Raw genomic sequence first — 26,675 nt, 5'->3', positions numbered from 1 at the left:
TACCTCGACTGTACCAACAGTTGACTAAGTATAACCATAGAGGATTAAGTAAGGGAGTTGTAACTCCATACATCAGTAAATGCGAGTTATTTATATAGGCATAGTTAAGTGACATCTAGCGACAATCACGCGTCAACTAATGCTCACCAAGTTTTAGCTAATATTACAATAGTATTAATCAGTATTCTGTTTTCAATTCTTTCTGCTTGTAATATAAGTTGTAAACTGTTCTAATATTTTAAGTTTTGGCAGACGAGACACAGTTGCCACCTAGTATCGAGTAGTCGTACTGATAATTCTAACTATGCCTATACAAATAACCCTCATTTACTGATGTATGGAATTACAACTCTTCCTCTATGGTATAATGCCTGGATAATGTCTAATGGCAACATTTCATTTCAGCATATTCTTACAATTAACAGGCAATTCAAATATTTTATTGACTCAATTTGACTCCACCTCTTTTTCATTCTCTTTAGGGATGATTTCCGACATAGAAACCATTGTAATATTTGTCTTCCCCTAGTACTCAAAATACCTATACGCCGATTTTCAACTAGTTTTTTTTTGCATTTGGAATTTTTTATGTGGTTTCCACTCAGAATCGCGAGCTCTTTCAATCCTAATAGGAGAAAAAAAGTGTCCTAAGGTTTTTCCCATTCCGTTACCATTTTTTCATACATTTTGTATGGCGGTGACGAAATCGAAAGGTTTGAAAAATGTATGGAAATCTTGGGACATTTTTTTTTCTCCTAACACGATCGAAAGACCTTGCGATTCTGAGTATGAATCGCGTAAAAAATACCCATGTTACAAAAAAGTGGGGAGGACAAGTTTGAAAAAAATGGCCCTTATACAGCCTGGCAAAGAGTAGAAAATGATAGAGGCCATCGTCTATGTAAAACCGTCTTGCATATGGCAACTATTGAGTCACTTTTGTATGAGAACAGTAAGTGTTTTGCTATGGTAATAAACATGTACTTCCCAGGCTGTGGGTATAGAGGTATTATATTACACTTTCTAAGGCCCACTTGCACCAACCACTTAACTCAGGGTTAGTGGGATGTCATCTGTCAAATTCCATATAAAATGGTGGGTTAACCCTCGGGTTAAACCTCGATTTTCGTTGGTGCAAGTGGCCCTAAGTGTAGGTAATTTAAATAAATTTTTGTACTTAATTGAATTATGCATTTGATATTGTTAATAAGTAATTCAATTACTTTTCCCCAAAGCTTGTTCAACTGACTAAAACCATAGATTAAATATAAGAAGATCATACCATCCCATACATTAAAATGCAATCGCCTAAGAACGTGCATACACTACACCACACATAGATGGCGCCACAAAAAAAATGTCTTGTAGCTTTCGATGTCACTTTTGACACAGATTTATGACTCGAAAGTGAGACTTGACGCCAACCTACAAATAATCAATAGCAACAAGGCATTTTTTTGTGACGCCATCTATGTGTGATGTAGTGTATGCGCGTTCTTAGGCGGTCGCATTTTAATGTATGGGATGGTATGATCTTCTTATATTTAATCTATGCTAAAACTTAAAATATACTGGCAATTTCAAAACCTACATAACAAGAAAATTATTGCACTTTGACATCTTTCTCTTGAATCATACAAATACCTAAAGGATTACTAACGTTAACCCTAGTTTTATTGTTTTTCTTAACATAGCTTTGTTTGTAGAAATTAACGAAAAGAACTAGGAAGACTAATGTGTTGCATACTATAAATATAGCGACTCCTTTGGAAGGGGGGCATTCTGAGAGTTTTACTGTGATTAGGTATTGAGCGACGATGGAGACGAATTGCACCTGCAAAAGAGAAAACTACATTTTAGACAGATTTTTTGACAAAATCAATATTACCCGTCGAAACCACCATTAGGCACCTGCCTAAAAGCAGTTTCACACTACGTGCGATCAGGGGCGGCTCACTCCGCGATTCTATCGCCGCGCTACAAGTACATGCTGGCGGCCGCGAGTTCGCGGCCTAATCAGGGGTGACGCGCGTTCTCACGGAACGCTCGGTCGCATTTTCTATTGTTACTTTATGTCGCGATTTATTTTTTAAGGTTCATATGCGACGTCCGCGTGTGGAATGGCTACTAATGCTTAGTTAAATAAACGTCATGAATAAAATAGGACAATTTTACATAGATCTACTATTGATTAAGTCCCACGGAAAAGTTCAGTAAGGCTTTTGATGTTGGGACTTAAACAAAAATATATAAATACTGTATAGACCTAGAAAGTACCCAAGACTTGAATATAATAGTATAACATTTTGTTTGAGTATTAATTCGTTTTAAACCATAGGCAACCCTATCGTCCGACGCTGAGCACGTGCGGATCGTTTCTTTGTTAAAATTTTGTATTTAAATTTCTTGAAATCAAAGATACTTGTACTATTATATATTCTGTGGTGCGATCCGGACGATAAATTAAAAGATATTAATCACAGTTCTAACTCATGCGTTTCCAATTTTCTGTTTTGTTTAGTTTTTATTGTCATTCTTTACATTTGAACCATTTCACAATTTCGGAGTGAGATATGTGTGAGGAGTGTTAAATCGTATGATGACGTGTAAATTAAATCGCGACGGTTTGCCGGATCGATTCAAAGACTCGAGTTTACGATATTCTTACGCTTCGAGTTACCACAATGTTTTTCATCACACTTGCAATATAAAAAATGTTATATAAGGTATTATAAATTTCATAACTCCATAATTGCATTTTAATGATTGAAAATGTAGTGGCGAAGGTTTAATTTCCATGGAAAATTTGATTACTTATCGCGCCATTTTTAGTGCCAAGATTTGGTTGACCGATTAGAAGAGAAGAGGGGATACTCACCAGCTGGAAAGTCGTCATATACTTCTTCCAGGTCAAATATTTCGCGACCTTAGGCCCCAGCGCAGCCAAGCCATAATACGTGTACATGAACACGTGAACGAGTGAGTTTAAGAAACCGATGAACAGCGCCGTGTCCGACGGAGAGTATTTGAAGAACGCCCAGGTTCCAACCATCATGATCGAGTGGTGGTATAGATGGAGGAAGGTTATCTGGTTGTCCTTCTTTCGCAGTACGAAGAAGACGGTGTCGAGGAGCTCGGTGACCTTCGCTGCGAAGTATAGCCAGATGCCGAAGACGATCTGAAAATAATTTTAAGTAGTTATTTTTTTTATCATAGCAACACTTTTCTCATACAAAAGTGACTCAATAGTTGCCACGTGCAAAACGGTTTACGTGGACGGTGGCGCCCCTTTTATTTTCTACTTTTTTTGTCAGGATGTTGGGTAGGTACGTTTCTTTACTTGACAACAGAATTAGATATTTAGTTAATGAATCGTAGTACCTAGTACCTACGTTGTTTGTTTGCTCCCAAAGTATTACTCGTGAAGTAAAAACAAATGACGAAGATTCTTGTAGAAAATTGTTAGATTTTAAAAATGAAATTTCCCCACATTTTTTATAAGTATTACGTTTTACGAGGTTATTTATTAAACTATATTAATAATTATTATCAGAAAAATAATTTGTCCCTCTCAAAAGTTAATAACTTAGTGCTTATTACCGAAAAATAATTATAAAGTTACAAACCTCCTGTCTTAGCCTTTCATTAGTCATGTGACATTTTCTAGGCACCAGGCCAAGCTCCAACATTGCTCGAAAATACTGTAAAAAAAAAACAATATGTATTATAAAAAATGTGCGCGGAGGGTCTCTATCGGTTCCCATAAAGTCTTAAGTTATAATGTATCGTATGTCCACATTTTTGTTAATCAGAACTTTTCAGGATTGCCATAAAAACCTTAATGAAAACCCTGAAAAGAGTGAAAAGTTAACCGTTTCAGAATTATGACTATTAAGTAATGATAATATGTCAATCATTACTTTTTATGACTTTCAATCATTTCAAAGGGATCCGGACAATCCGGAATGTAGCCGCGAGCACTCATACAGATATAGTGCGAAAAGGGTTTCCTTCGAAAATGTTCGTATTTGTCATGCTAGTTCAGTCAATGTCAGGACGGTTCCCCTTGTTTTGGCATAATTTTACAATCGAGAATTCTTTTTGGCATAATCTATATTGGCATAATTCACCTTTCGCATAATCTGTTATGGCATAGCATAGTTACGCATAATTTGTCTAGGCATATTTTTGTTTGTCCGAATATATTTCATGCATAAAGGTTATTAGCCGAATGGTTTTTATGCATAAATTATTTCTGCATAACATGGTTTAGTGGAAATTTACTACGCAGAATTTTTATCATAGGTAATACTACTATATTAATGTTGCAGTTCTAACCTAACCTAACCGAAATTCTTGACAAAATGTTTTATTTGTTGAGGTCGCAGTTCTAACCTAACCAAACCGACTCTCTTAACAGCATTTAGTATGGGTGGATATTATGATTTTAAGAAATATGCCAAATACAATTATGCGAATTAAATTTATTCATAAAAACAATCGGCGTAAACAGAATTATGCGAACTTATTTTCGGACAATGTGTTATTCGTATTATTTTCGATTATGACAAATAAGTTTTCTGCCAAATTAACATTCGGCGAAAATCGATTATGCGAAGTCTGTTATGCGAAAATCGTTTCGGACAATTAAAGTTATGCCAAATAGAGGGAACCCTGTCAGGACATCTTGTAGGTACTGAGACTGACTGAAATAGCATGACACGCTCGTACGTTTCCGTGACAATTCGAAGGCAAATCTTTTCGCACTACATCTGTACCTGATGAAAAAGGTCACCATGTGGACCGAAACATGTCGCTAATAGTGACAAACATGAGTGTTGTTTTCGATGGTATTTAAAATATGTCTCACGAATTTTTCATTCAACAATATGGCAAAAACAATTGTGGTTTCTCTAAAAAATGGACTGGACTGTATTGATATTATTGATAAGTGTTTTCTTAGTACTAGGTAGGGTTGACATTCAGATATACCGGAACGCCGGAAGTCCTCAAAAATATCTGACCTCGCATCGCACTCTAACGCTAACAATACGGGTGTGTTCAGCTTCAGATGTTTGTGACGAATTCAATTGAATGGAATTTTTAAAATTAAATGGCCTCAGTCCATTGGTGGGACTATTTTGCCAGTGTCAAGGTAATATAAGCAAATTGTTATTGATTTTGGTACGGTAAGTACGACAGTGTTCGGCGGTTGGCACTTATAAATTGATAGCTAGATTTTACAAGGGCACGTGGACTATCGGCCGTTGACGACAAAAAAGTGGCTAAACGCGTTTTGAGATTAATTCTTCGTCAGCTTCTCACTATAACATTAGTTTACTGCATAATAAGCTATCGATATTACACTTTAAACAGCATTAATGAGCAAAAGAAGGAGAAATAATTCACGACACGACACGATACCGCTAAGATGGCGCTCGAACCGGAAGTTCATGTTTGTGACGATTTTCACAGGCTGGCCAGTGCAGATGTTATTTTAAACGTCAAACTTTGATGGAATTATGACGTTTACTTAACCCTTGTAGAGGCGGGGCTATTAAAATCTTTGTAGACTTATCGTGGGACTATTCTATCTGATGGCGACTTTACAGTCTGCGTAGCCGAATGCACAAACGCTCGCAAAACGCTCACAAATCTCTTTCGTAGCAATTTGTTTATGGGATTGGAGGCAAACGAGCAGACAGGTCGCCTGATGGTAAGCGATCACTGCCGCCCCTGGACACCCGAAACACCAGAAGTGTTGGAGGTGCGTTTCCGGCCTTTAAGATGGGTGTACGCTCTTTTCTTGAAGGTTTGAAGATCGTATCGGTCCGGGAATACCGCTGGCGACAATTCATTCCACAGTTTAGCTGCTGTGCAGGGCAGGAAGTTTCTGGAGGAACGCACAGTTGAGGACTGCCAGCCATCTAAATGATGGAGATGGAAATATTTATCTCTATCGCTCTTGCGGATTAGCGCGACAGAGCCCGACTACATTTCTGCGGTGTTTCGGTGGCGTTTCGCGTCGCAGAAATGGCATTCGGCTACGGGACCAGCAGGCCTAGCACATGATGGCCGCGGGAGTATGTCGCCGCGAGATAGACTACCTGTCCTTATGTCATTAATACAATTAGACAAAGACGTGTCATCTATCTCGCGGCGACATACTCCCGCGGCCATCATGTGCTAGGCCTACAGGAATGCTAGGTTACTACCCACTATGGATCATCATCATCATCATCATCATTTCAGCCATTAATCGCCCACTGCTGAGCATAGGCCTCCCTTCGTGTACGCCACATATCCCGGTCCTGGGCTAATCTCATCCAGAAGTGCCCCGCAGTTTTTCGGATGTCGTCCACCCAACGAGCCAACGGATGCCAGGCGCTTCTTACACCCGATAACGGCCACCATTCGGTCAACATTTTAGTCCACCTGCCATCACTCTGCCTGGCAACATGCCCCGCCCAATTCTATGGATAAGTACCTACATTTAATTTGCTGTCATAAATTCCTAATGCGCGCTATAAAATTTCATATAGAATTGACATTGAATTGATATGAGCCTTCGTGACATCGAATTAATTTCGATTTATAGTTTCTTGAGTAAATAAATCAATGTTTAAAGTTAAATGTTTAAAGGTAAATTATTGCAGACATCAATCGCAATGAAAAAATCAACAGTGATCGACCCTGGCCAATGTGGGACTCGAACCCACATCACAACGGTCCAATGCTGCGTTACCAATTGCGCCAACAGACCATCCGTCCATGATTGCGAATTTAACCAATAATAATTTGCGATTTATAAAGTGGTACGTTCCACAAAAACCGGCCAAGAGCGTGTCGGGCCACGCTCAGTGTAGGGTTCCGTAGTTTTCCGTATTTTTCTCAAAAACTACTGAACCTATCAAGTTCAAAATAATTTTCCTAGAAAGTATTTATAAAGTTCTACTTTTGTGATTTTTTTCATATTTTTCAAACATATGGTTCAAAAGTTAGAGTTAACACTTTTTTAACTTTAGGAGCGATTATTTCCGAAAATATTAATATTATCAAAAAACGATTTTAGTGATAGGCTCAAAATATGTACCTTCACAAAAATTCCTTTTTTTAAGTTATTTAGTGCCTCTTAGCAATTATCGGGTTGAAAGAAAACGATTACGATACTTATTTCAATGACAGGTTGCTAACCCACACAGGCGACTTTTACGACACCCACGAGAGAAAAGGAAGCGAAATTCTTACCCTGTGTGGTGACAGGGTAAGATTTTCGCAACGGAGAAAATCATGTAGGTACAGCGTTTGGAGTTCTCTTCTAGCTTGCTAGAGTCATTCGAGGTAACGGAACGCAGTGGGTAAACGTACGCAGTAGCCCGATCTCCGACAGCGGGAAGGGGAGCGGGGCGCATGTTGGCAAAATTAGGTGGCGCTTGTGTCGCCGTTTAGGAGCCACGTGCCACTCCGGCGCAAAATGGGTACTCGGTGTGACATGTCACCAAACGTCTTTGGTGCAATAATTTCGTTCCATATTTGTTACCGGGAAAAGTGTGTTGTAGTTGAATGGATAATTATCTGAAAGTAAGTTTACTTCCTTTCTATTGTATATTTATTGTACTTATTATGTGATCATATATATTTTCTTTAATGTAATTAACCCGTGTGTTGTGTCAGTTGATTTTAGAAATTTTTCGATTGGGGTAAGAGTGCGACTTTAAAAGTACGCATGCGTACTTTTACCCACGACGCATACTCGTGCCCATAGGCGTAGGATAATAACAAAAAGTGCTTTAAAGTTTTTTTATTATTTCAGAAAAGAGGAGAGGTGAAGTTTGTCCCTAAGCCTGGACCATCAGGAACCAACAATAAATGCAATACAACTATTATAAATATCTATTTATGTAAAAGTATATGTAGTCTATACATATAGTTTGCTTTTGTTCTTAGTATATCACCTTTTGTTTTCTCTCTGCACCATTTGTATTGCATCTCTATTTGGCCCTATGGTTGAATGGTAGAGAATACCTTTTGGCATTAAGTCCGCCATTTGTACATTTTTGTGTATTTTTTTGCAATAAAGTTAAAATTAATAATTAAAAAGATTATGAACAAAAAGAGTAAGTCAATAAAATGTCCCATTTGTGACGAAAATATTCAACTAAAGATAATAAATAATTCGTCCAAAGTTCTAGAGGCGCAAAATAAAAATTATTTTAAATTTATTTAATTTAATTTAATTATTTTGATCTAAGTTGTAGTACAGTTAAACTTCGATTTAACCACAGAATATATAATAGTACAAGTACAGAAGGCCCACTGCTTTGATGTTCACAAAATGCCGCCTTTTTAAATGCCTACAAAATTCTAACAAAGAAACGAGCCGCACGTGCGCAGCGTCGGACGATAGGGTTGCCTATGGATTAAAAGGAATTAATACTCAGATAAAATATTATACTAGTATAGTCAAGTTAAGGGTACTCTCTAGGTATATATACAATATTTATATATTTTTGTTTAAGTCCCAACATCGCAAGCCTTATTTAACTTTTCCGTGGGACAATCAATAGTAGATCTGCGTAAGATTGTCCTATTTTATTCATGATGGCTATTTAACTAAGCATTATTAGCCATTCCACACGCGGACATCCCATATAAATCTTAAAAAATATTTGCGACGTAAAGTAACAATGGAAAGTACAAACGTGCGTTCCGTGAGAATGCGCGCAACCCCTGATTAGGCCGCGAACTCGCGGCCGCCAGCATGTACTTGTAGCGCGGCGATAGAATCGCGGAGTGAGCCGCCCCTGATTTAACATAGTAATTCATCAATCAGCTTTTTTAATTCTTTTAATGCATAAGATGCTGAATATATTCACAACAAATGATAATAAATGTTGATTATTGCCAGCCTTTATTTTATTCGAGTACCCACCTCCCTAGAAACCTGAATGCGTACGTTTACCCCTTGCGCGTAATTTACCCTAATGCGTGCGTAATTTTACCCACATAGCAGGTCAAGAGGACGCACTGGGTCTTTTTTGCTTTAAACGTAAATACCGAGCAAGCTAGTGAACATTAATGGTAAATTTGCCTAATTAATGAAAATGTACTTATATTCGACCAATTTTATACTTAAATAAGTCAAATATCTTATTTGGTATAGATTTTAGAGGCCATCAAAAATAAAGTGCGTGCTCTTGACCCGAATGACTCTATATTTGGCATTTGATGCACCGGGGTTCGAACCCAGTACCATCGGCTTGATGAAAAACTGCTTTTATGCTACGTTTAGCAATTAACGTGTTGAAACAAATCGAAATTGTCATATTACAGTGACATCACGTAAGATATAAGTAAACGTATAAATGTAACATTAGCAATAAGGTTTTTCAATAAATTATTCTTATTCTTATATTGCTAGAGCCCACATGACAATATCCATATCCCTCAGTCGACTCCATCGATATACAGGGGATAAAAGTGGGTGGTAAAACGTATTTTTCACCACATTAACTGGTAAATGCTCTCTTTGCTATTCGAAAACAGATATTAAGATTGCATTTTATCCACAAGAGTGAAAAGTAATTTCATATACATTTTAACTTGATGATTTTGAATTCGTGATATTGAAGAAATTGATGGATTTGATTTAGTTTGATGTTTTATAGGGGCATTCTCAGAAAACAAATATTAAGTATAAAATCTGTCTAAAAATTTACTGTATTCACATTCTCAATGTAGATTATTACTGCAAGTTTATGTAATTAACACAAAAGCAATATCAATATCTCAATATCCACGTCTTTGCCTTTGGCTAGTCTGTGGTCAAGAGTAAGCCCATTTATATAAAAAAAAAAACTTTATTGAAATTTCATGTTTGATTATCGTCACAAAACTGACAGTGACTTAAATTTGTTAACAACTTGCACTAACTGGGGGGTCCCAAATTCTGAAAATGCCCCTAGTCAGTATTTTGTTCGTGTCGGTGTGTTTAACCTAAAGTTTGTTTAACCTTCGTGTCTTGAAACCATCGCAACGCTCAAGATTCCACTTTTTGCTTGCTCGGGTATCAATATTGGCACGAGCGATTAAACAACTTTGCCTACTTGTAAAACAAATAACTAATGAAATTATCATAATACCACTATTTGACATTTACCTTTTGTACTAAATACACCGATATGGCCACCTGGATGAAATTGTACGCCAGCAGCGTGCGCGTGAGTTTGTATGCAGGCCTCTTCCTCATGAAGGCTGGCCCTAGCTTTAGCACGAACAGCAGGTATATGGCCAGGATCATGAGGACGGGTCCAGGACTCTGCATGAGGGGGAGTTCGTCGATTTCTTCATCTAAAAAAAAAAAAAAATTCAATGCATTGCATAGAGGAATAAGTAAGGGAAGAGTTGTAACTCTGTTGTATTTGTATAGGCATAGTTAAGTGACATCTAGCGACAATCACGCGTCAGTCACGCGTCAAATAGCGTGAATTATCAGTAGGTTAGCTGTGGGGTAGGTAGGCTACTGGATACTAGGTGGCACTGGCAACAGTGTTTCGTCGGCCAAAAATTTAATATTAGAACAGTTTACAACTTATATTACAAGCAGAAGGCTAAAAATTGGCAAGCATTAGACTCTTCGTTCGCCGCGACATCTATTGACAAGAAGCAGTACTGATAATTTACGCTAGTTGACGCGTGATTGTCGCTAGATGTCAATTATGCCTATACAAATAACTCGCATTTACTAATGTATAGAGTTACACAACTCTTCCCTTACTTATTCCTCTATGATGCCATAAATTAAATATAACAAGATCATACCATCCCAATACATTAAAATGCGACCGCCTAAGACCGCGCTTACACTCCACCACACATAGATGGCGCCACAAAAAAAATGTCTTGTAGCTTTCGATTATTACTTGTAGATGGCGTTAAGTGTCACTTTTGACATAGATTTACGGCTCGGAATTGACACTTAATGCCAATCTACAAATAATCGGTGGCAACAAGGTATTTTTTTGTGGCGCCATCTATGTGTGGTGGAGTGTAAGCGCGTTCATAGGCGGGCGCATTTTAATGTATGGGATGGTATGATCTTGTTATATTTAATTTATGATGATGCATTGCTAGTAGCGATTGGATGAACATAAAAGTTGTGTCGTGCGGTTGTGTGCCCTCACACGTATCAATATCCAGGGAAGAAAATTAGGACTACGTGTGAAAAAAAAACACATAGAAAACATTCATGATCATGACTCAGGAACAAATATCTGTGCTCATCACACAAATAAATGCCCTTACCGAGATTCGAACCCAGGACCGCGGCTTAGCTGGCAGGGTCACGCTAGGCCAGACCGGTCGTCATTACCAGACATCGTAACTTTTCCAGCAATTTCCATGAATTTTCTAGGCAGATGATCAATTAAGGCTCATTAACCCCCGACGCAAAAACGACGGGGTGTTAAAAGTTTGACGTGTCTGTCTGTCTGTCCGTCTGTATGTCTGTCTATGTGTGTGTCTCTCTGTGGCATTGTAGCTCCCGAACGGATGAACCGATTTAGATTTAGTTTTTTTTTAAAGCTGAGTTAGTCGGGAGTGTTCTTAGCCATGTTTCATGAAAATCGGGCCACTATGTCGCGGTCGGGGGTTTTTCAACATTTTTTTTTTTACTGTTATTAATCCTATTTAACTAGGTATTTCATCTGGCTTCGGACATAGGTACCTATATATTCCTCTATCGCGACAAAAGTTACGGTCTGGGGGCCCATCTTTGAATCTCGGCCATTCGATTTCGTGAAATTCGTTCAATAATATCTCCACTACTAGCGATTTAAATTCTACTAACAGAATCGAAAACGAGTGCTCATTACCACTAGTTTTAAAATTACTAGCTGTCCTTTTACAAAAAAATAGCATTACGTCGTTTTCCACAGACTTTCGAACGGCGAATTCGTCCATTCGAAATTCAAAAATCGAACCCCAGGGGCCCGTTCCTCGAAAGGTACAAGCCTTGTATATTATGTACAACTATTACAAGTGTGCGAACTGTCAAATCGTATGGGTTGTCATGGAAACACACTTGTAATACAAGGCTTGTACCTTTCGAGGAACGGGCCACTCATTAGATTACACAATACACATAGGTACATTTTTTTTTTGAAAAAAAAAAACAACTTAAACTAATCTTGTTACATTAAAAAAATTGCCAAACTTTTGCGTTTAATGGTAAGATATATGCGCTCATATATTTAGTTTAAGTAGATAATACATTTTTTTAAAGGAGTAGATAATGCATTAGATCTTACTTACTTAATTTAAATACAAAGCAATACTTATAAATATAAAACAATGGTCATTGAAATTAGTGGGCGTTTCGCAAAAACTCTACATACCTGCATTATTACCTTGACTTTATTTAAATTATGTTTAAAAAAAAACTTGTATGTGAATTCAGAAAAAGCCTTCAGAATAATGTATTCTTGGGGGTCATTATCCTATTACTAATATATATCTATAAAATATCTCCAGTGTAAAAAAATCGAAATAAAAAAATATAGTTTTTATTTTTTCATTGTTTCATTCAGCTCTATTTCTAAAGCCGGTGATTCACAATCGATAGTAATTGTTCTTATTGGTTAATTTTTGGAAGAGGAAACAGTCGAGGGCAGGGCAGCAACTCGATTTAAAAAAAAAATTCACCTGAGTTGTCTTTACGAGAATAAAATAAAATAAAATTCGAAAATAGAATAAGGGGGGCTCCTTTCATTTTTGACCTTTTCCAGCCTTTTCGCTCCTGTTGCCTCTTAATATTTATCAGTATTTTTACCAACGCGCAGGCAAGTTAGTAATAAAAAATCTTATTTTATAAACTACTCGTATATTTTACCCCGTCAAAAAACCTAGCAGCCTAAGTAAAAAAAAAAATACTCACATTTGCTTTTCGAAAGGTCCCAGCTGGCGAAATTCTTAAGGTTGAGCGCCGTCGCCATCCTTGCCACTCACGACTGTAAAGAAAAACTTTACCACTTAAATTCAGTGAGCAAAATGACCGGCACGAGCGGTCAGTACCACCGCCTGCCAAACTGCGCTGGTAACAAATGGCAAGTGGCATTAGCTTGTGCCCTAACATTATAACTAGTTTTGGCGATCCGTACTTTCTTTCTGAGGATTCTACTTTCGACTATAATGTACAATGAGACAAGATTTATTTGCTAAAATATTGGATGGCTAATTAATATTTTTGACAATGTTTCTTGTATCACATAAATCAATGTTTGCAGTATCACATAAATCAATTCTTCGTTTCCGACTTTTCGGAGTAATAGACCTAGCTTTTTCTATTGACAATATCGTGACTGTGAAGCCACGCGTAGCCTCATTCGAGTATGTCTGTGAAGGCATATGAGGCATATATTTCGTTTAAAAAATGTTTTATGGAAAATTTAATTTTTATTTGTAGGTTTATTTGACTGTCCTCTAGTATTTCAGTTACTACTATTAGGTTAATTTAAAGATTGTCATGATAAGCAAAAATTCCAATATTGAACCGCGAGCGTAGCGAGTGGTTCGAGAAGTGGGATCTTGAGCGTTGCGAGGGTTTCAATGCGAAGGTTAAAGAAACTTGGCCACCGAGTGAAACCACACCATTTTTTTCACCACACCAACACGAATAAAATACTAACTGTAAAACGTTAAACTATATCAAATACTAACATAAATTAAATATTTATTATGATTCAAAATCATCATTAAATTATGGTAAAATTAGCCAGCTTAAGACATCAAGTTAAAATGTGTATGAAATTACTTTGCACTCTTGTGAATAAAATGCAATTTTGCTATCAGTTTTCGATGAATCAAGAGAGCCTTTAGTGCCTTTACCAGTTGATGTGGCGATAACAATGATTTATGACAATACTTCCTTCACCCGATTGTCTCCCATATCAAAATAACCAATTTGCTTTTAAATTCGTGGTATTTGCACATTGTTCAAATATCAAAAAGTCAAACAGACGCGGCTAAAAAACTGTGTTGATACTTGTTGGTCAATACCATGTAAGGCAGGTTGTTAGAACATAACGTATCTACGTTTTTTCTTCTTGTTTGATTTTAAACGTTCCTCTAGTAAGGTACAGCGGGGCAAATCTCGACTGGGGGACAAATTTTATCATGTAATGTTTCCATTATTAAATAGAGTGTCCACCGGTTATATATGGTAGGCGTGTTCAGTGGATACATGTAGAACTCAACATCATAGTGTAATAATGGAAAAAATAGATTAGTTACAACTGCCCCCCAGTCAAGATTACCTTCGAAAGTCATCAATTTTAAATGAATATCTTTTCTCTTTTGACTTAAGGGTGATTAAGTATTTAGTTGCTAGTAATGATCTAATATTGATTTGTATGTTCTACAACGTGCTTATTTTCATTCTGTTTTAAATAAATAGCCGAAAGTGTAAAAAAACCGAAAGTTAATTCTGTGTATTTTGGTAATATTTTTTTAGACATTTATGAGTGTCCTTAAGTATCAATTTATTTGTTGTCTAAATGTCTACATTCACGCCTATGGGCATTTTCAGAATTTGGGTCCCCCAATTAACAAAAATTGTAAACAAAAATTAACTCGCTGTCAGATTTGTGACGACCATCAAGCATAAAATATGTCTAAAAATTTACTTTTTTCACATTCTGAATGTAGATTATCGCTTAAAGTTTATGTAATTAACACGAAAACAATATTTTATAGAAATTTCATGCTTACTCGTAATTATCGTCACAAAACTGACAGTAAGTTAATTTTTGTTAACAAGTTTCGCTAATTGGGGGGTCCCAAATTCTGAAATGCCCCTATGAGAAATTTTGAATCATACCACCCTACACATAAAGTAACTCTTCGTTTTCCGCACAAACTCTAGTGTATCTTATTATTATACCTTTAAACGAGCAATTCTTGTATATTTATTTATTTACGACGATCTCGGAAACCGCTCACGTGCGTTTTTCTTTCGCGTTAGTAAACGTAATTTCGCAGACCGCGCATCGGCTCCGAGTAGCTCAGTCGTACGAGGTCGGTCTAATGTTCGCAGACAGACAGATCACAGGTTTCGAATCCCGACCATTTTTTTTTTGTATTTATAAGAGTTTTTTTTTATCTAAAGAAGTGGTATAATAAATAAAATAGAACCGAGCGAACCAGATATTTGTATTTTGTAAGATAATCGCAGCAAAATATTCATCTTTCTCTAATCAAAATTAAAATGTTAACATACCGAATAAGTAAATTAAAATATCTGAAATATGGATAATCATTGAATTGGCGCCTAGCAGGTGCAAATTATGTAACAATGATATTCCAATAATGTCTTTGTCACTTATAATGAGTAATTTACTATTAGCACATTATCAATCAAGTTTTATTTCAAATAAGTTATGCCGCTAATTCCTATTATTAGACTAGTGGTATTTAATGGTGTAATTATTTTTAAAATTTTTAACTAGAATAGAACAGAATAGAATATTTTTTATTTAACATCAGTTTGGACAAATATAACAAAGATAAATACAACACAATCTAGATGTTGAATTGGGAGCCCACTCGGCATATTGCCACGGCATGCCGAAGCGCTGATTTTCAGTAGGTCCCGGACTAAATAAACTAAGCTAAGAGCTAAACTAAAATAAGTGCACAAATATCAAACAGATGCGGAATACCGCCACTGTACAAGTAAATTGACAGTAGACATAAGACGTAATATTAACTTAATAACATAAAATGTATGACAGAAAGGCTAAATGAGGCTCGATTCCAAGTGGCCAAGAATTGTGCTGTCTTAGTGCGTTTTCACATTATCCGATCCGATATCGGATGTCGGATCGATATCCCATACATTACAGGCGCCATCTTGGATTTTTTCTATTGAAATCCTTCCGACATCCGATATCGGATCGGATAATGTGAAAACGGACTTACGGTGCTCTTACACGGGCAACACAATTCCAAGCAATTTACATGCCATTGCCGCGTTTGCTCCATATGTATTGAACAGCACCAAATACGTCAGACAAAACCTTCATCTGATCCCCACTCATAGCCAACTCAGGTGCAGCGTGACGCGCAGGCGTAACCAGCTGGTCGTGCCAGCGTCGCAAAAACTAGAAAGTCTGTGCATGTAATGGGTATCAGACTTTACAATATACTGCATGATGACATAAAGCAAGCTTCTAGCGATGCAATATTTGTCCGCAAACTAAAATCCATCCTACTCGAAATGGCTTGCTATACTTTGGATGAGTTCCTTGATACCTACGGGTCATTGACTGGATCGTGTACCTACTAATGCAATATGTGTGTCTGCATTACTTAGAATACCCAATGTGAAATGTGATTTTTTTTTCTAAATAATCAATGTATGTAAATAATTGACGTGTAAATGTGAATATTTTACCAATAAACATCTATATCTATATATCTAAACGCGGCAATGGTATGTAGATTGCTAACAATTGTATAGCCCGTGTGTTTAGACGACAGTTAATAGTGCGTTTTCACATTATCCGATCCGATATTGGATGTCGGAAGGATTTCAAAGACAAAAATCTAAGATGGCGGCTTAAATGTATGGGATATAGATCCTACATTCGATATTGGATCGGATGATGTGAAGACGCACTGACGACACGCGAATTCTTATATACAATTTTGGGTACCTACATTGCGGATTGTTTTGAGTACTATACAAATTAAGCATACCAATCACGACACTGTAATTTTCTCAAACATGCAATGAAATATTGTCTTTACGTTCCTTAAAATGGGCTGGGAAGTATCGCTTTTTGGGCGCAACAACTCGAGAGGACTGTAAAGGGATTTCATATTATTTTTTAGGCCTAGGCCTGCAAAGTAACTTTTTTTTATAAAATATTGTCCTTTAGAGCATTTTTTTTTATACATGCCTCGGCGTGAAAACGGATTCCCGGCCTCGTATCTCTATCCGGCCTCATTTTCCCGGCCTCTGATGTAATGTACTATTTTACCACATCAAATTCTTCTTCAATAACGGATGAGAAATTTGCATTTTATCAACAATCTTGAAACCCTCGCAACGCTTAAGACATCAAGTTAAAATTTGTATGAAATTACTTTGCACACTTGTGGATAAAATGCAATTTGCTACCTGTTTTCGAATAGCAAAGAGAACCTTTACCAGTTGGTGTGGTGAAAAATAATTAACATCATATCATTCATATCTATAGCCAGACTCAGTAGTACAGCGTAATAGTTATTTGTTATACAAGGGGGCAAAGTTGTATTTTAACGCCGAGTGTGGAATTGAAAAACGAGCAAGTTAAAGGATTCTATAGTTGAACCACGAGCGGAGCGAGTGGTTCGAGAATAGAATCTTGAACTTGCGAGTTTTTTAACACACGAGAAGTAAAATACACTTGCACCCGAGTGTAACACAAATCTTTTCCCCTCACTATAGCGAGGAAACTACAACGCAAAAAATGCGTTTATCACTGCTTCCAGTAGTTCCACAGGTGGTAAATCATCTTTATTACTAGATTCACCTACTTTTATCAATTTTAAAGCAGTTAATTTGACTTTATTCAAGGTCAAATTACTTTACCCACTAGTGGATAAAATGCGTTTTTACCCGCTGGTATTAAAGGACAAAACACGTGTTTCCGAGCTAGTGAGGGGAAAAATACCTAATCTCTTAGCCGTGAACGTGTTCATAACATAGATTAATTACTAAATTGAAAAGATAGACATCGAAAATTAATGATGTACCATGTCAATACCAGTGTCAATAGATCATTGTAAACCGAAAAAATGAAAAAGTACCATTCTTAAAAGCTACCAGTGTTTTTAAAGAGCTTTTTAGCTCGGCAGTATTATTACTACTTATCACTTTTTGAATCACTGTCTGAAGAGTCGCGAATAAAAAAAGTCGCTAGTTATTTTAATCATGTTTTTTTATATCGTATCATGTGGTTTAGAATCAGTTAGAGTATTGTTTAATTGGTTAGTAGGTATTGCGTATATTTTTTAAAATAATGAATAATGATCCGTTATTTTGTTTGAATAATATTTTATTGATCTTATTAATTGTACTAATATAATATAACTGTACCTATAAATGTGACACATGTCAGAACTTATTGTCAATAGAAAACAGCTAAGTTTGTTCACATAATAGGATAGTAAAGGTTCCATTCCTCGACTTGATGTATATTTAATAATATTTATATTATTTATTACTAGCTTTTGCCCGCGGCTTCGCTCGCGTAAATTCGAACATTCCATACAAACTTCCACCCCCTCAACCCCTCATTTTAGGGAAGTGGGGGGTTAGAAAGAGATAAAAAGTAGCCTATGTCATTCTCCATCCCTTCAACTATCTTCACTTAAAACATCACGTCAATTCGTCGCTCCGTTTTGCCGTGAAAGACGGACAAACAAACAGACACACACACTTTCCCATTTATAATATTAGTATGGATAGCTATAGCTACCTATATAACATTATAGCTTCTGGGTAAAAAGGCTTCAGGATCGCTAAATAAAAAAAAGAAAATTTTGGATTTCCTAAAAGGGCCTACGGCACTACGACTTATGAATAATTTTCACTTTTTCTATTTGCTTCACTTCCATAAAAAAAAATATTCATCCACATTTAGGTTGTGGGTATGTTTTCTACTAATAACATACAACAGAAAATACAATGAATTTAATGTCGTTTGATATTTGCCAGTCGCTTTTCGGTGAAGGAAAACATCGTGAGGAAACCGGGTTAATCCCAATAAGGCCTAGTTACCCTTCGGGTTGGAAGGTGGCAATATGCCGAGATAACACAAGGAGGCTGATGATGACAACAGAAAATAAAATAAAAAAACATGTTGGTCAATGATCTAGATAGACTTAACATAAAATGAACAGTTATCATATCGATACTCAGATGAATCTTGTATCTATATCTACCTGATTACATTTAAGTTATAACGGGCTTGGAGTACAATAGAGACAATATAACAAATATACTTTCACCTTTTGACCCACTTCGGAATGTAACAGGTGAAAAAAAGATTCAAGGTTCTCTGGTCAAAGATTCTCTGTCTAGGAAGAAGACGGTCAAGCTATTTCCACAAAAAAGGCGCGAAATTAAAATTTTCTATGGGGCGATAAAACTTCACCCCTACATGTTTCAATTCAAGTTTGCCGCTTTTCGAATTAATGTCTTACACATTTTTTTTCATTTTGTAACTAAATATAGAATTATTACTTTTTGATTTCCACTCCTTTTTTTTCACAGAGTGGAAATCAAAAAGTGACAACATATTAGTGTCATCCATTTCAAGTCAATATTAAATTTATGTTTTTAACCGGCTTCAAAAAAGGAGGAGGTTCTCAATTCAACTGTTTTTTTTTGTACCTACTAAAAGGCGGCAAGTTTGAAAAACGTAGGACTCAGCGGCCAATTCTCTTCATATAACGCGTGCCCTTCCTCCTTAACGTTGTCGGAATCATCGACGAGCTATTTACATTTTATTAACACTTAAAAATTGATTAAAAAGTAGAGGCGATTGTATAATTCCCGTAGAAAATTTGAATTGTGCTACTCGCCGCTAGATGTCGACAACGGAAACACCAACAACCCAAACATTTGGTTTTGCGCCGGCATTCTGGGTTAATCCCTAAGTCTAGGCGTTTTAAGTTTTAATCCATGATATAGCTATATAATAATTGCATATAACAATTATATTTATTTTTTATAACTACGTATACAGCTAGAATAAAGCTACAACTAAGGAAGCGATGGAGTAGGAAATAAGGACAAAATGAAAGAAATTGATAAAAACTACTTATAGTATATTTAATTCAATAGTGAAGATAATCTACGTATACTATTCAAATCATTTAATAATGACTTAATAACCTACTTGAGTTTGTAATCAATTGTTTTAGCTGCTTTGGTAATTTTCATGTGTTTTCGTAAAATTTATATGCAATATTTTTGAAATCGGTTAGTTTTTAACCCCCGACGTAAAAACGAAGGGGTGTTATAAGTTTGACGTGTCTGTCTGTCTGTCTGCCTGTCTGTCTGTCTGTCTGTCTGTTTGTCTGTGTGTGTGTCTGTCTGTGGCATCGTAGCTCCCGAACGGATGAACCGATTTCGATTTAGTTTTTTTTTTTATTTGAAAGCTGTGTTAGTCGGGAGTGTTCTTAGCCATATTTCATGAAAATCGGTCCACTAGGTCGCGGTCGGGGGTTTTTTCAAAATTTTAATTTTGTGGTTAGGTTATTGTCAGACTGTGTATAGGTATGTCACGGTAAAAGTTCGATGTACGATAAAAAAAGGTTTCACCGATATTGGTATAACCTCGAAGTGAGAAATGTTTGCGGTTTACTTCGGGCAAAAGCCAACTACATTGATTTGGTAAAACCTAGGTCTTACCAAACCGGGAGTCTACTGACTATAAATTTCTCATACAGCAACGGCCTGTCAGTTAAAAGCAAAAAATACACCAATGAAGAAAAGACAGCCGTCATCCGGCGAATTGACAGTCACTAAGCTCCTTAAGGTCGAGAATCCTCTCAGATCTATGCACAGTTATTTGACTTAGACTAACAAATGGGTCTCAAAATAAAAAATAGTCAAATCACAGTTACTTGGTTTAGATAATAGACATAGAAAGATATAGACGTTTTAAGCAGGATCTTTATTACATTTGTCATCTTGTACACTCTCATGAAGTAATACCACTGAAAGATAAAGAATAGATAAAGATATGGCTAGTCTACTCGATCCACAGTCACTTCAGTTCAGTACCAGGTGTCACTGTTTCTCTCGAATTTTATGAAAATATATGTTTTTTTGTTGAGTATCTGTCATATTCATATATTATAATTATTAGAGTTATATATTCATATAGGTACCGTGATTACCTTTTCGATTTTTGTCGATCTCCCGATTTCGATCGACGCAATTACGAAAAACTTGAAACTAACTGAATTCAATACTCTTATACTTATATTGTCGTAATGGAAAAGTGGTACCATGATGACGTCACATGCCAGTCGTCTAGGAGTTTTTACAATCTATGTTTTAGATACTATTAAACCTATACTGTAAGGATGTATTGGAAGTTCCGGCAATCGATCACGAGAAATGTACATGATACAAATGTACACTAGTCATTAAAAATGGAAAGTTTGAACTACTTAAATAACAATTTGATGCAAATCGAGTGACATTCCGAATGGATTCTAAGTAATTATATTGCGGAGTTCATGGTCATTCATTAGTGTATTAAAGAATACGATTTATGAGGTAAAATTAACTATTAAAATATTTGTTCTTTACGCATTTAAAGCTCCTCATAAAATTACTAAAAAGTCAAATTAATTATATTATTTTTATGGGTTTTATAACAACTCACTTTTTGATATTTTATTTTTCTAATTATTTTGAAGATCTTCAAATCACTTTATTATTTTCAATAATGTATTTTAGTTTTTTTTTATTAGACTGTAAACGAACCCAAGGTACCTGATTGAACCCGCTACCCAATACTTATCAAGAAGTTTGCAGTATGTGTTAACTATGGACACGGACAAAGTACCTAAAATATGGGTACTTAATGTATGAAACATGATTGTGCATATAACACATTTATGGCCATTTGTCCGTGTCCATATTTATGACTTGACTTGACATATTTATTATCGGGACTACCTCTACATTCCTAATGACGTTTGTTCGAAAATCACTTGGCCTAACTCATTTGGCCGAATTATGAAATGCCTAACGCTCTTTTGGCCTAACGATCATTTGGCATAATTTAAATTTTGCCCCAAAAATGACATTACCCAGAACCGATTCGCTGTTAGAAAGGTAGGTTTAGGTTAGGTTAGAACCGTGACCTCACACAAATCCGAATCGCTTCTAAAAAAGTGGGTTTTAACGGCGTTAGGCGAAACAATATTAGGACATTTAAATTAGGCCAAATGATCATTATGTCAAAAAATATTAGGCGATCTAAAAATCGAAGAAAAAACTTTAGGAATCTAGATATACTTACATCCTTATTATCTTGACTGTACTTATATATCAGAAAGTGAAAAGTGGTTTATATTACAATTAAATTATGACTTTATGACCTACTACGAGTAACACATTTTTCAGTACAGATGGTGTTTTTTTATGCACTAGTGCGAGAAGTGGTTCATTATATGCCAGGTCGAAACTTCGGACGGTCATCTGTACTGAAAAACGTCGTACGATACACGTACGAAAAGGAAATTCGTAACTCGTGTCGATTTAAAACACTCCCTTCGGTCGTGTTTTAATTTATCGCCACTCGTTTCGAACTTCCTTTTTAGGGTTCCGTAGTTAACTAGGAACCCTTATAGTTTCGCCATGTCTGTCTGTCCGTCCGTCCGTCCGTCCGTCCGTCCGTCCGTCCGTCCGTCCGTCCGCGGATAATCTCAGTAACCGTTAGCACTAGAAAGCTGAAATTTGGTACCAATATGTATATCAATCACGCCAACAAAGTGCAAAAATAAAAAATGGAAAAAATGTTTTATTAGGGTACCCCCCCTACATGTAAAGTTGGGACTGATATTTTTTTTCATTCCAACCCCAACGTGTGATATATTGTTGGATAGGTATTTAAAAATGAATAAGGGTTTACTAAGATCGTTTTTTGATAATATTTATATTTTCGGAAATAATCGCTCCTAAAAGAAAAAAAAGTGCGTCCCCCCCCTCTAACTTTTGAACCATAAGTTTAAAAAATATGAAAAAAATCACAAAAGTAGAACTTTATAAAGACTTTCTAGGAAAATTGTTTTGAACTTGATAGGTTCAGTAGTTTTTGAGAAAAATACGGAAAACTACGGAACCCTACACTGAGCGTGGCCCGACACGCTCTTGGCCGGTTTTTTACACACTTGTATCGTAATGTACTATTTCAGTACAGATGGTGTTTTTTTATGCACTAGTGCGAGAAGTGGTTCATTATATGCCAGGTCGAAATTTCGGACGGTCATCTGTACTGAAAAACGTCGTACGATACACGTACGAAAAGGAAATTCGTAACTCGTGTCGATTTAAAACACTCCCTTCGGTCGTGTTTTTATTTATCGCCACTCGTTTCGAACTTCTATGTTTACGCACTTGTATCGTAATGTACTATTTTACACAACCACATTCATAAAAAATAAATAAATCACTTACTTTTCCCAGTTATAAATGTCTTGTAACAGACCGCAATTTTTTTGAAAACGTTTTATTTAAGAACTCTCAATGTTCCCTATTTTAATAAACACAGCACTAAACACGTCAGTTCCATAAAAAAACATATCCGATATAAGGTATGTCGAAATACACTATCGCTTATATCTGCTTGATTTGACCATCACTCCCAACCTTGGATAAAACAATTAACGACCTATGTCACCCTTAGTATGCACTGGCGAGCCACATCACATGTCAGTGATGAAACTTGTTGTACAGGGATAAGGACCACCAGTAGTCAGGTACATATTCTTTTTGTGAATCGTCTGACAAGCGGCATTGAACCCTTAAGTCGGAGACTTTGCCTCCTTGTGTTCTATCGGTTGTGCTATGGGCTCCAGTAGGCCTAGCACATGATTGCCGCGAGAGTATGTCACCGTGAGATGACACGTCTTCTTCTAAGGACGGGTAGTATATCTCGCGGCGACATACTCTTGCAGTAATCATGTGCTAACCCTGCAGAGGGTATAGAAAAAACATGACGTTGGTTCCGGTCTTTGGCAGAAAGGACTCCCTCTACATTTCCCTCATGTATGTGATAGATTCTGAGGTAACATGCATGCTCGCCGTAGTTTTAGCACTACCGACGAGGAAGAATATTACATGAATCGCCGGTAGTAGTAAATAAACACAGTATTTTTTATTTCCGTTTTCAACACTTTGTTAGACTGATTAACAGGAGCTACCTGCAGGGTTAGCACATAATTACCGCGAGAGTATGTCGCCGCGACATAGACGGGTAGTCCTTATGTCATTAATACAGTTAGAAGAAGACGTGTCATCTATCGCGCGGCGACATACTTTCGCGGCCAACATGTGCTAAGCCTACTGGCATAAGTATAGCTTTTTATTATTAATTTAGATTTTTTTTCATACATACTAAATTAATAAATAAATATGATAGAACCTTAAAAATAACATAAAATATGTAAGTGTATCATGACCTTTATTCAGCCTCAGTTCAGCCATTCAATATATTTTTTACTTAACTCTATAACAATAGGAGTTAAGATAGTTTCAGAGAAGTAATTTGTACCCTCCCCATAAAATAAACGGACTTTAATAAAAACAGGGTGTATACCTACAAAAAATCAATAAGATAAACATGTACGAGTATTTACCCACCTATTATTAATCTGTAAATAATTTGATGACGTTCATTTAATTGTTTTAAAATTGAAAGAAATTAAACACAGTTTGGTTTTGGTTTAGGTTTGGTTTAACCCTAAATTACGAAATGATATTAATATGTGTGACTATATTTGGTACCTACTTTTGGGGTTTTACAAATTAACAATTTTCTTTGAACGTAATGGAAAAAAAAATCTAAGCTTTGTTTGATTAAAATACAATTAACCCGTGTGGTGACGGGTTAAGAATTTCACCACCCCTTTCTTCCCGTGGGTGTCGTAGAAGTCGACTGTGGGATATAGGTTAAATTGTGGCGTAGGCGAGAGGCTGGCAACCTGTCACTGCAATGTCACAATTTCGTTTTCTTTCAACCCCTTTTTGCCAAGAGTGGCACTGAAACTTGAGTAGTTCATGTACTCTGCCTACCCCTTTATGGGATACAGGCGTGATTGTATGTATTGTATGTATGTATGTTAATGCATAGTTTTAGATAGACCTAAACGCATAAAAAAGATGGGCCATCTTACATCTATGGGCAAATTATTATTGACGGCTGCCGGCCTAGCCAAATGACAATCGTTGACGCTAGACACCGATCGAAACAGCCAATACCACAGTACCAATAAATAGTACGTCACTACTTTTAAAAAATCTCGTATATCACGCTGTTCCTCAAAGTTAAAACGCAGTACTATATGCATTCCATACATACTTACTACAATTTACTTTTCATTGACAGACGAAGATACAAGTTTTTTAAAAGTAGTGACGACGAGTACTATCGTCAACGCCAAGCCAATACGGAAGGGTGATAGAGATACAATACAAGCACGTAAGTTTAGCGCTGACCGTTAATGCACAAGTCACAGGACTGTTGGCAGAAGCAAAGGGCAGAAGTCAAAAACAGGCCCCGTAGCCAAATGGTATTTCTGCGATGCTAAACGAAATCGAAACGCCGCGGAAAGGTAGTCTGGCTCCGTCGCGCCAATACGCAAGATAGAGATAGATAGCTGCGAAAGAGGTATTATTGTGAGCGTTTGTGCATTCGGCTACGCACACTGTCTCTCAGATGTGGTGGTGCGTCTTCATTCGACACCCCTGTTGTGGTGTGAGAGACCAGTGGCCCCGAATCCGCCAGGGCGCTGTGGGGGCTGTGTCGGGGTCTCTCAGGTGATTACAGGCGAAGGGTATCCCCATGAGCACCAATCCCATCCACATTTCACTCAGCGCTAAACAGGTGCCGATAACTAGCTAAAATAGAGTCTGTTTGAAAAGAGATTAGAACAAACGAATGGTTGTGTTTGACACCTCAGAACCCGCCTGCTTGGGTAACTGGTGTGAAAGGCCACTTCAGACGATACGGTAGGTAGGGGTCAATTCTCCATACGAACGCTCTCGACTATTTCCTCCCTGGTTTTTGAAGATAGAGAAATGATTTTTTCAACACAGATTGTTATTATTTTTATCTGTGTCGGACCGTTTTGATTTTTTGATATTCTGCTTTTTAAAGACTCTATAGCCAATCAAAAATTTCCAAAAACGGCCTTTTTCATTGTTGCACAAAAAAAGGTGTGATACTCAAGATTGGTAATAATTAACCAAAAAAGCTAAACGGTCCGACATAGATTATTTCATTGTTATTCAGATTCTCAAATTTCGTTCCGATTGATTATGCGGTGATGGGCCATCCTTGCCGTGGATGGCACGAGTGGGGTGAGTGCCATTCGCAGACCTACCACTGCCGGTCATGTTCCAGTCCTACGATCCCGAACTCGGTGATACCGTTTGAGCGGGGCCGGGCTCGGTACCATTAGAAAACAGTATGTCTTGTTTTTACTGTTTACTTGTATGTACTACCTCTGCCACTTGAAAGTATAATTGTGATTCATTCATTTTATTTCATTTACCTACTGCGGGCCGATTTTTGAGTCTCGCGCGTTCGAATTCAGAAAATTGTCACTGAAAATAATAAGCAAGTCACCGTTTTCAACCGGTATTTTAGTGACAAAATTCCGTATGCGAGATTCAAAAATCGCCCTCCTGTACTTTCTTTTTTCGTTCAATGTGTAAATGTGCTAAGGACCTCTATACTTTTGCATCTATGCTCGTTCAAAGGTATTGATATAGTTTGAAGCGCCTATGGAAATCGATATAGCAATTTTACGGATATACGTGAATTCAAAACTTTTGTACTTACTCAGCGAAATTGCCTGCGTAAAAACTTATTGGTAGTGGCACT

The 26,675-nt window shown here is 36.8% G+C and overlaps 1 protein-coding gene across 1 annotated transcript; it reads right to left on the bottom strand.

The window, feature by feature from the left end:
* Positions 1-1,178: 1,178 nt before the first annotated feature.
* Positions 1,179-23,368, bottom strand: LOC125226354 (elongation of very long chain fatty acids protein-like). Its single transcript, XM_048130314.1, has 6 exons — positions 23,246-23,368; positions 12,935-13,007; positions 10,160-10,350; positions 3,627-3,701; positions 2,879-3,178; positions 1,179-1,834 (listed from the first exon to the last, which is right to left on the bottom strand). Exons 2-6 carry the CDS (start codon positions 12,990-12,992, stop codon positions 1,604-1,606), a joined length of 855 nt encoding a protein of 284 aa, XP_047986271.1. The 5' UTR covers positions 12,993-13,007; positions 23,246-23,368; the 3' UTR covers positions 1,179-1,603.
* Positions 23,369-26,675: the final 3,307 nt, after the last annotated feature.

Source organism: Leguminivora glycinivorella, chromosome 5 (genome assembly GCF_023078275.1).
Source record: "Leguminivora glycinivorella isolate SPB_JAAS2020 chromosome 5, LegGlyc_1.1, whole genome shotgun sequence".
NCBI lineage: Eukaryota > Metazoa > Arthropoda > Insecta > Lepidoptera > Tortricidae > Leguminivora > Leguminivora glycinivorella.
This window is presented reverse-complemented; position numbering and strand designations above follow the sequence as displayed.